Source organism: Amphiura filiformis, chromosome 12 (genome assembly GCF_039555335.1).
Source record: "Amphiura filiformis chromosome 12, Afil_fr2py, whole genome shotgun sequence".
Lineage (NCBI taxonomy): Eukaryota > Metazoa > Echinodermata > Ophiuroidea > Amphilepidida > Amphiuridae > Amphiura > Amphiura filiformis.
The window spans coordinates 40,359,861-40,371,883 of record NC_092639.1 but is presented as its reverse complement, the minus strand read 5'-3'; the positions used below and the strand labels follow the sequence as shown (position 1 = coordinate 40,371,883).

The window sequence follows — 12,023 nt, the reverse complement described above, 5'->3', positions numbered from 1 at the left end:
CATGTAAGAGGTGTGTGACATTAGCTATGGTTAAGCTGCTATATTAAAAGTTGTTGTAGTAGGGTCTTTCCACTGTACAGTTAACTTAGAACTAGATCAGTAGACTTTAACCCCAGCCTTGGATCAAGTCTAACTTTTAAAATGCATGCAGTTGTACCATTTCAGTGTTGATTTCTTGTTCACAAGATACATGTAGTGTCCATGAACCTATAGAATTGATTCATGTAGGGATTTACATGTACGTTTGATTGGATGGTTGGAAGCTGCTCACATACTTCAGAAGAATATCCAATCGGAAGAACTTGATCGTTTTCCATATCTTGGTGGATCAGCAATTGGACGCCTCCCTGTAACACATAACAGAAAGGAAGTGTTAATATGATAGGCTTCATTACTCCAGTGCATTTAGTGCTGACATTCAGGGGTACTGTATAATGCATCCAGGGCTGCCTTTTGAGGAGAGTAAGAGCAATCGCTCTCTACTGCTCTCCTTATAGGAGAGGGATTTTTTAGCTCTCCTTAGTTGACCATTCTCTCCTTACATTCTATTGTAAATGCTCTAAACAGCTCTCATTGAAGGTTCCAGAAGAGCTATTTAATGCTCTCCTGCAAATACCAATATTGCATGTATGGTACATATGATTAAAAATTGATATTTTTGATATTTAACAGTCCTCGAAGTAATGATATGTACTTATGTAGCTAGGATTAAAAGCCGACGATTAATTGAAAATTTTGACCTTTCGTATTGCAGATATGGCTTTTTTTCCTCAAAACACCAAAAAAAATTAGGTCTTTTTGGGAAAAAATGTATATCTTCAATATGAAAGGTCAAAAGTTTCAATTGGATCGTCGGCTTTTCATCCCAGCTACATACACTTTAAGTACATATCATAAGATATGTATACAAAGTTTACTTTAAAAAAAAAAAATCAAATTTTAATAATTTGTCATAAAATTAATATTGTATTGCAAAATTCAAAAAATCAGAATAATTTTATATCAGAAGGACATATATGCCTGATGTGCTCTCATGTCCCACAAAAAATACTGGTCAAACATTGATACCAGAGCCCTTTAAGGGATCTGAAATGAGCGTTTCGACAGTATTTTTTATGGAACATGAGAGCACCTACGACGTATCGAATTGCATTCTGAATACGAAGCATGTTTTTCTGATATCAAATAATTTTCATTTTTTGAAAATCACGATATAATACAAATTTTATGACAAATTATAAAAATTTGATATTTTTCAAATTTTTGATATATGACAGTCCTCGAAGTAAATTTTATAAATCGAATGATATATTCTTAAAGTGTATGTAGCAGGGAGGAAAAGCCGACGGTCAATTGAAAATTTTGACCTTTCATATTGAAGATATGTATTTTTTTCCCAAAAAGACCTAATTTTGTTTGGTGTTTTGGGAAAAAAATCAAAATTATTTGATATCAGAATGACATTCTTCGTATTCAGAATGCAATTCGATATGTCTGATGTGCTCTAATGTCCCACAATAAATACTGTCCAAGCGTTCATACCCCTTCCCTTAAGATTAAGATGAAAATTGGTATGATTTGAAAAGTGGTAAATTCAAACAGATTATGGGGTAATTTGTAAAGATGTTGTACTTGCCTGAAGTGAGGCTGAAAAGTGGTAAATTCAAACAGATTATGGGGTAAAGATGTTGTACTTGCCTGAAGTGAGGCTGAAAAGTGGTAAATTCAAACAGATTATGGGGTAATTTGTAAAGATGTTGTACTTGCCTGAAGTGAGGCTGAAAAGTGGTAAATTCAAACAGATTATGGGGTAATTTGTAAAGATGTTGTACTTGCCTGAAGTGAGGCTGAAAAGTGGTAAATTCAAACAGATTATGGGGTAATTTGTAAAGATGTTGTACTTGCCTGAAGTGAGGCTGAAAAGTGGTAAATTCAAACAGATTATGGGGTAATTTGTAAAGATGTTGTACTTGCCTGAAGTGAGGCTGAAAAGTGGTAAATTCAAACAGATTATGGGGTAATTTGTAAAGATGTTGTACTTGCCTGAAGTGAGGCTGAAAAGTGGTAAATTCAAACAGATTATGGGGTAATTTGTAAAGATGTTGTACTTGCCTGAAGTGAGGCTGAAAAGTGGTAAATTCAAACAGATTATGGGGTAATTTGTAAAGATGTTGTACTTGCCTGAAGTGAGGCTGAAAAAATAGTTGACTTGCCCTTTAGGTACCAACACCTGGGTTGGTCGGTCGATATATGTTTTTTTTTTCAATTTCTGCAAAATGCGATGTGACGCCTAATACTTTGCATCTCGAGAATTTGAGAGTAATAGAGACAGTATGCGCTTTAAAAATTACGCATCTTCAGGTGCGTATTTTATCAAAAATACTACGGAAAATGTGATTCAAATCAATGCAGGAAACGTGACAACACAATGTCCATCTCACATTTCCCTGTTAAAGTTACAGTGTATGTTTATGCTGCCAAAATTAACAAAACAAATGCAGAAATCAAGTCAGAATCCCTGTCAGAATTTGCAAGAACTTCATGATTTTATGCATTTATACTGCAGTTTAACATAAATAAAACACATGTATATATTTCCCTATAGTCAAATGAAAAAACAAACAAAAAAACCGCGACCATGTTTTTTCAGATTTTTGGGTCGGTCGATAAGGACAAGTCAACTTATTTTTTTTCAAAACCTGATCGGTGTTCAACATGTGTCATCGAGTGTAAGACCTTTCATTGACCATGTTTTTGTTTTGTTTTTTCAATTTGGTGAACATTTTTTTCATGGTTGATGCCAAAATTATATTCAGTCACTAGTATCACAATCAATGTGAGTTTGTGTTACACATGCATACTGAAGCTAACAAAATGATCCCCACTGTCACATCCATATAAAGTGTTGCTTTTAATTAAATTGTACTGATTATGACCACTTCAACAAGTAGTGTATTTTGGGTATAATCACACATTTTAGGTCTGACCGCGAATTTTAAGATTTGCCCAAAGAACCATTTTCAAGTACTCCTTTTCCAAAAACCCTAAGTTTTCACTAAAATCAAAGAATCCATAATGATCTGCAATGCAATCCATGTTAAAAAAAGTGCAGAAAATAGGCTGTCACAAAAAATTGCAAGAAAATATAGAAGAAAAACAGTCAAATTTTTAAAAAATATATTGCATATATATTTGAACTTTTTTTCGAAAAAAATCACACATTTTTGTAAAAAACGTGCAAATTTGTGCAAATTCAAAAACTGTGCAGTGTTTATTTACTTTTCCTACTTACGATCAGCATCTCCAGTTTGGTCACCTGTTTGTCCCCCATTGGCCAGGGTGCTGAGATAATGTCGGCATGCTCTTCTCAAATACGGAGGAATGGGTTGAGGGCCTGTGCAGTACTCCACCAACCATGCATTAGGACTCTCTGATGAACAGAATCATAAGTGCTACAAGAGCTGTTGCAAGTTGCATTGCAGAACTCATAGTTGAATGAAGATGGAATTGGTTACTTCAGTATCTAAACAATAAATAGTTTAACTATAGTTTTCAGCACAGTACTTCAGCGGTCTGCCAAGAGGATGTTGAGTGGCGATGGATTGAGGAGGTACAGTAGGAAAAGCAAAGCCTCTGCCCCTTTTATACAATCATTTTCAATAGGTATTGGTTGGCTTCTGAAGCCCCACTCTTAATTGGTTGTACAAACAATAATTGATAGATATCATATCTCATTGATATATATATTTTATACCAAAACTAAGGGAAAAAACCCATGACGTACACCCCTTGCTGAGTTGGCATGGAATGACCCTTGAGTTTTACAGGCATACAGTGTATGTGATATCCTACCCATTAGGGTGGGGGGGGGGTGAGGGTGGGGGCTATCTTTGTGAACTAAGAACTGATTTTTGTGTGCAAAATAGGGGCTTGCTGAGCTGAAATGTCAGTTTTTGTCATGGGGGAGGTGTAATGAAATTAAAATTGGCCAAATTATAGGCTTTGGAGTAAAATAAAATCAAAATTTAGGCCAATGAGCTACAATTGTCAGCATTTGAGACTAAAGAACTGGAACATGATCCAAATGTGGGTCCAAAAGGAAGTACCCGGAGAGCCTGAAAAAGATCCTGTACCACCTAATTACAGATTTCCCCATTGCTGTTTTTACCCTGATTTTCATTGCTTTTTTTCCTGCTACATTTTCAAACCCAGGGAATGCAGGGGATTAGGTACACATTCAAATCCTCCAAATTGTACATTTTTGTGATGAACATATTAAAATGTGCTAAAAACTATCCTAATTTGGAAGAAAAGTTCATCTATGGTCCACTCTTTTATAATTGCAAATCTTAACAAAAAAGGACCTCAAAAAATCACATTTCCCCGAAAAATGTCCACAGTTTGGAAGTCCCTGGCTATGGGCAACTGATGCTGTTGCTTAACCCTAATTGTACTGTGTACTACAAAATACTACTTGATATATGCGCTGTTCGTGCGTGCATCCCACGTGGTGTGATGACGCATTCGCCCTACGTGATATATAGGCACGGTTTCGCTGGCCAGCGAAGCCCAAGACACGTAGCAAGGTGTCGCTGACCCCGTGTGCTTGGCATGTGAGGGGTCTCGGGTTCGAATCCCACCCAGAGCAATTACAATGATTTTTTCAAACATAGTGGCCCCATACCAGTTCCTTTTGGTTTTAATGGTTAAAGGGCATTCAAGGCTACTAATTATACATCAAAAAATCATTTTCCTAAAATTTTATATTCATTTTAAGTTCAGATTTCTGGAAATTCCCTAAGATTTCCCAAACAGGAAATATACGATATCTCCGGAAGGGAAGATGGTATGAAGGTCAAACAACCACCAAAATGTGTATTTTTTCCCACATTATAATGTCATGCCAATAACCATAGATACTGCAACAACTCAATTTCAGCCAGAGGTGGATGTAAGGGCTTTTGCAACAGAGCTCTTCATTTAGAGAGATTGATTTTGATGAGCTTAATTGTATTGTATATTGTATACAATACAATATACAATACCTGCCACCCACACTGAAGCTACAAATCTGCAACCCTGCGTGTGGTCATTTTGGATATTGTTCTCACAAAGTGGTATGTTGAATGATATATGTGAAGCTGGAAAAAGCAACAAAAATGCAGAGTTACAATAGTTCAGTCCAATTGAAGTCTAAAATTAGTTTTATTTCTATTCCTATTTATAAAATTTGTGGAAATGTGAGAGAAAAGAAAACTTTTGATGCATATCTCATCATCCCCTGAGCACAGTTAAGTCCTGCAGATCCCTGAAATCCTGAAAATCTGTGAACCGCTGGCCAAAGCCTGTGTGCATATTCGTTGCTGTTGATGTATATTTTTGATGGTGCAAGGAAAATTTTGGGGAACATTGCAGTTTCTGTGTAGTCTGAGCATTACTCATACTGTATTAGCCCTAACGCCCCAGGGGCTTTGTGGCGAAAAGGGAATGTAAAAGAAGGGAAAGAAAAGAGAATGTTTGGTTCAATTAAGCTACTCATATCTATACGCTGGCGAAGTTACGTAATTAATCCGATTAATTATAGCAATAGGTAAAAACAATTTTGAACATATCGCGCTGCACTACAAGCAGGTTACACCCATCACCTGTGTATGTCTGCAATCATAGATTGAATACAATACTGGTCTTTTCAAAGATACTAATCTCCTGTGTAAGTGATCAGCATGATATGGTTCAATGCAGAAGTAACGCGTGAACGTATCAGTGCAGCGCGGTATATTACAAAATTGCTATGCTATATTGCTATGGTAGTTACTAGTTAATCCGATTATTACGTAACTTCGCCAGGTGGAAAATTAATGTGTTATTAAAATTTTGTTTGTGTGTCCTTTGTCTTTTTTGTAGGATATTTTAAAATGATGAATCGGTTTAACAGGTGGCAAGCTGTTATCTTCGCTGCCATTTTTATTGGCTATGCTGCATACCATATAAATCGCAAGTCATTTACCTATCTCATGACTTTTATTCTGGATGATACCAACTTGGACAAGAAAGATTTAGGTGAGTCATCAGGGCTTAAGGTGGTACTACACCCTCTGATAAATTTTGTGACTAATTTTGCATTTTTCTCAAAAAATTACTACACACTGGTAACGAAAGTTATGTATATTTATAGGGGCAAGGAATCCAATTACTTCACTGAAATTTCAGTGATTCAAGACAAGTGGTTCATTATATATGTTAAGAAATAAGGTACATTCTAGCGGTACCTCTTTTCTTATCATAAATAATGTACTTTTGTCTTTAGTCACTGAAATTCCAGTGTAGTAACTGGATTCCTTGTCCCTATAATATACATTACTTTTGTAACCAGTGTATTATTATTTTTTGAGAAAAATGTAAAAATAGTCACAAATTTATCAAGAGGTGAAGTACAACCTTAATTCTTAAGGTTAGCAACTATTTTAAACTGTTGCGATTTGTTAGTTCACAGCATCTTGCTAATGGTAGTGAGCTTTGGCAAACATTGCATTGATCATTTCATAGTGAGTGTATAGGAGAATTAAAATATAACAGAGATACTTTAGTAGGTCCTGTGGTTCTTGAATTATGTTGTAAAGAGGGCTGAAACAACAACACTTTTGTAAAACGTACATAGCTCATTAACGACAATAAATCAAGCAAGTTTTCAAAGTAGAATGAACCTTTGCAAAACATCAAAGTCATATTTTCAATTAATATATAATGAAAATCAATTTTTTGGTTGTTTCGACCAACAATACCTAGTCTACCCTTAGGAAGTTTTCAAACACTCCCTGAATACGTTCATCATTTATACTGTTAGGTGCCATAGTATTGGTGAATTTTGTTTTAAAAGTCCAATAATCATTGTTGCCAAATCTTTTTTTAAAGTGTCAAGGCACGCCCAACACTGGCGCATGATGCGCTATCGCGGAGTATCAACGGGCGTGTGCGCAGAGTACCGACGGGCGCAGTGCGTGCATCGGAAAGCATTAAAGTGTGACTAACGGGTGCATCTCATCGGAACAATAGGCCTATTTTCAACACATATGCCTATTTCAATACGGAACACATGCATAGGCCTAGGGCTATTTCAGCAGAACAAGATTATTTCCAGGGTCCTCCAAAATGGTTAGCATATAAATAATCAGTTATGGTATACTAGGCCTATAACCTGTTAAATTTGCGTTCACATTTCTCCAGATTGATTTCATTACTTTAGCAATGGCCTACATCCAGATACAAATTTCTGGGTATTTTCAGGGTCCTCCAATGTGGTAACAGGACAAGGGTTGGAAGAGGCGAACGAAGGGTTTCCAGATTATGGGTACCGAAGTCCCGGGACTGAAGTAAGCGTCACGGCTACAAAACAGAGTTGATTCAAAGTTGTGTCAACAGTGAAGTGGAGTCTTGATCATTGATAGACGTACTATACGTACATCGTAGTAGTTTAAAAGGTCAGGGGTAACGGGTGTTGGGTAATCAGTGATAGGCCTATCACGAGAACCGCCCAATCCGAGAACCGCGAAGTGATGCAAAAGTTGTGCAGTTAACTTAAAAACTTGGATATTTCGAAGCTAACTTTAGCCAACAGCATTTTCTTTTAAAAGAAGAAAATCATCTGTAAACTTGTAACATTTATAACTGTTCATTCCTGCATCAATGTTTACAATAAACTTGGTGTCTTATGCCTGCAATGCAGTTGTTTGAATGGAATCCATTTCTATGGTGTATCTTGCATATAGTCTGAAGTGAAGTATTGATAAGGACAGGGAAAATATACGATGCGCAAAAAAACGCTGAAATGGGCGCATTTTGGGTATAACTGCGCATTTTAGGTCCAACTGCGAATTTTAAGATTTTCTCAAAATAACCATTTTCAAGTACTCAATTTTTACATTGCATATATTCAAACTTTTTGGGAGAAAAGTCACGCATTTTGGGAAAAAATGCGCAAATTGTGCAAATCTTGAAATTTCAAAAACTAGCGCATATTTTACTCTCAAAAATTGCGCATTTTCCCTGTGCTTAAGTATTGATTTGTCTTTACCCCGACGTCTTTACTAATGTTCATTGCGTACAGCAGTGAGTCATTAAAAAAATTATATTTTTCCGACCTACCGACCCACCCCAAAAATCCCACTGGATGTCAAGCAAACAATAATTTTTTTGCCTAATGAATCGGTTTCAAAAATATTAATTGAACCTTTTTTACAGTCAAACGTTACTCATCGTTAGGGCTCAACCGATATGGCATTTGTCTACCGATCCGATATTGGTTTTACGTGTCGGGAAGTAGTCAAATCATCCAACACCGAGGGACCAATAGTTTTGACTACTTCCCGAAATGAAACATGTTGTATTTGTTTTACTATACCTCATAAATATTTTCATTATCACGGTAAAATCGTTAACAAAAGTCAAAACACACACCAGTCAACGTGCCGGCCGGCATGGTAAATAAGTTTATTATTTTGCTTACCTGATTTTATTGCAGGATTTCTGTTCAATCAATATTTACATTTTGACCTACTAATAATTCTTTCATAATATTTGTTATTTGTTTCTTGTATAATGCAATTCGGTTAATTAGGTTAATAAAATCATACCGTATTATAATTTTCTTTTTAACTTTCCATAAATAAATATTTTCACTATCACGGTAAAATCGTAAACAAAAGTCAAAACACACACCAGTCAACGTGCCGGCCGGCATAGTAAATAAGCTTTTTATTTTGCTTACCTGATTTTATTGCAGGATTTCTTTTCAATTAATATTTACATTTTGACCTACTAATTTTCTTTTTAACTTTCCATAAATAACATTTTGTTTCATAAAACGTCAAATTCATGTGTTATTATCCATCAGTAATCTCGGCAAAAACACTACAGCAGGCGCCATTTTCACGATAAACACATCTGCAGAATCGCCGTTTTGTAGCAAAACACTACGTCTGAAGGAACGGTGACGGGCGGGGTTGAGACACCGTGTGGTAATAGGGGTGCGGAAGTAGTCAAAATACCATACTTGGACGCTGGCGTTATTAGGCCAAAAAAAAAAAAAAGGTTTGTCTCAAAGCTCACGAGAATTTAAAAACAAATTAATGCAAAATGCGATTTAAAAAAAAATTATTATTATTCCCGGCTTTTTTCATGGTATTTTGAGAAAAAAGTCTGATTTTACCGATTTTTTCTGGAAAAACTCAAAATTTTTTTTTTTGAAATAAAAAATTTCTGCATTTGTTTTTGTCAAATCATGGGATTTTACAAGCGCGCAAGCTTTGAGACGAACCTTTTTTTTTTTTTTTAACTAATAAGATGCCTGGATAACCTAATAAATATTTATGAGGTATAGTAATATCGGCCAATACCCAATCCGATCCGATATTGGCAATAAAAAAATCAGTGACTTTGTAAGTGATCCTAGCACTCCGATCCGATATTGCAAATATCGGGCCGATACGATATCCGATACGATAATCAGTTGAGCCCTACTCATCGTTACACATGTTACGTAAAAGGAAAATAATAAGCATTTTCAAATTAACTTAACTTACATGTAATAGAATGAGGTATTAGTCATTACTTACCTTACTGATGATATTGATTGAAGTTATTAATATCAAGATCTTCTTTGCGCCTACTGCCACTGAGAAGTCAGCTCCGTCTGACTGGTCTGACAATCATAAACCGATGATACCCAATTGAAAATGATTGTGTTTGTGAATCAAATTGATATCTAAGGATATAACTATAGTTCAATATCAGATTTACACCCTCAAAAACAGGTGCACGTGTAGCGATTTTGATAATAAGGAATTAGATAATAAAAATATCTTCAATGCTATGTATTATAAATTAAATGTCATTTCTTAAAGGCAGCAAATCAATTGAACTTTCTCTATCTCTCATTCACTACAACTTTATTTACAGTGCTTTCTCTACACACGATCAAAATTTATAACGCCAACGCAACACTACTGGCCAGTAAAATCAGCAGAAAAGGTCAAAAAAGGGCAATATGGAATTTTTTTCTGGAAAACACTTCTATTAGGTACCTTTATTAACATGCTAAAAGTGTACTAAAATCAACCTCTGCAAAAGATGGATAAATAAACTTTTTCAAAATGGCCTCCAAAATTGATGAGCAAAATATAGAAAACAGATGCACTACATGTATGTCACTTATTAGCAGGGGTAGCATAAAATATTTTGCAGTGTAGTCAGGGTAAGGTAAGGTCCAAAAGTAGAGGGTCAGAGTTCACCCCTGAGCTTGCACATATTCCCAATATGGAGGGTGAAAAATTAATATTTTTTAAATTTAGGGGGTCAATCATCCCCTATCGGGGGTTAACGCTACCCCTGCTTATTAGTAATAGTAACACGATTTTTATGTCTCAAACCATACTTAGAGGGTCTGAAATATGATTCATCACTTTTTCTCATTTGTAAGTTTTTCAAAATGGCAGCCAAAATAGCTAGAACGTTCATAGGGGAACAAGGTAAAAATGGAATTGAATTATTTGGGATTACCACTTGTAATTAGCGCAAAACAATAGTTAAGGAATACAAGAAACCCCCTGTTCCACAGAAAAATTATTTGCAACCTGGAGGAATGGGGATGGCAACACCCAGATGTTGGTATCGTTCAACCCTAAGGAGATATCGCACAGTGTCGACACCCAGTATTATAAACTTAATACTCCGTTTGTGAGCGACGGGCGATTGGTATTTCAAGAAAATCGATCGCTAGATCGCTCAGTGGTGGGGTACAAACTCAAAATGTAGACATGTATTCAATTCGATTGAAATCAATATTCTATTATTGACGAGATAAAGAAAGTGGTATAGTGTGTCGATAATGTACATTGTATTATAGATACAGCACCTGGATCTTACACAGGTTCCTTTATATAATTCATTTCTCAAACAGTTGAATATATCACAATTTTGACTTTTGATTTCAAAATCTTTACTTATAAAATGCAGTCAAATATATCCACAGCAAACGGCAAGGCCCCGCTAATTAGTGTAGTTGCATTTCGAGTTAGTGTATTGGAAACAATACCTGACAACAAATTGAATTTTCTATAATGGCAACACCATATGTGGTACTGATCATGCGCAAATCGTAGAATAGAAACTCTGGGGCAGGCTCTGTGGTATCTCATATTGTGTAAATGGTATGCTTAGCCTGAATCGCTTGGCCTATCTTGAACAAAATCGCCATGCGTAGCTTTTGAAAAACAAGAAGATGTGCCGTAGTATCACAGCAATTTTTACACAAAGATATAGGGATGATGACGCTGTGTATCGCCCTCACCAACACATGTTTCTTGAGACCCTCTACGTATGACAATCTTGAGGGGTAGAATGCCTAAAACGCCCAACTCGTTTGATGTAAGTACCATGCTTTTTGTATCGCCCTCTCACCTCGTACTGAGAGGAGAAATACACCGACACATTCATGTAGGTCGCCATCTTGGTAGTCAGATATTAAGGGCATACATCACTAAATGATTATGATGATATCAATACACCTAGTACCTCCCATTATTTCCCCGTAACGTTAAAGGTACCTTCTGAGGGCCATGACCGGACACAACAGGTTTTCTGTGTGTCCCGTGACTAGGACCAGATCAGGGAGGAACACTAGGGATGGGATAAAGGACAGGCAGGGTCTGATTCTTGGCCAGGAACACACCCCTAGGAAAGATTAAGACTACCCTGCGGCGTAGGTGGTGCTTGTCTATAGTTAGCGCCAGTATATGCCCTATATCTGACGACGTCGACCAAATGCTAGTGCCATCAAAACACACACCTCCTGCACCAAGAGGTCCCCATGGGCTCGCAGGCCTCAGCTAGATACTGCAGCACCAACAGGAGGGAACAGACTGGGGCCTTTCTGCGAACATGCCATTAATTAATGAAGGCAGAAAGTGCTTGACTCGGTGTGTCCATCATACACCCCCAGCCATGATGAACCGCTATACAACGTTGGC

General features: G+C 36.5%; 1 protein-coding gene across 2 annotated transcripts in view; it reads left to right on the top strand.

The window, feature by feature from the left end:
- LOC140166190 (glucose-6-phosphate exchanger SLC37A4-like) overlaps positions 1–12,023 on the top strand; it is a 42,594-nt gene that overhangs the window by 16,152 nt on the left and 14,419 nt on the right. For both annotated transcript variants that reach the window (XM_072189590.1, XM_072189591.1), the window contains exon 2: positions 5,905–6,060. In XM_072189590.1, the coding sequence (XP_072045691.1) occupies positions 5,916–6,060 (145 nt within the window). In that variant the 5' untranslated portion in view covers positions 5,905–5,915. The remainder of the gene's footprint in view (positions 1–5,904; positions 6,061–12,023) is intronic.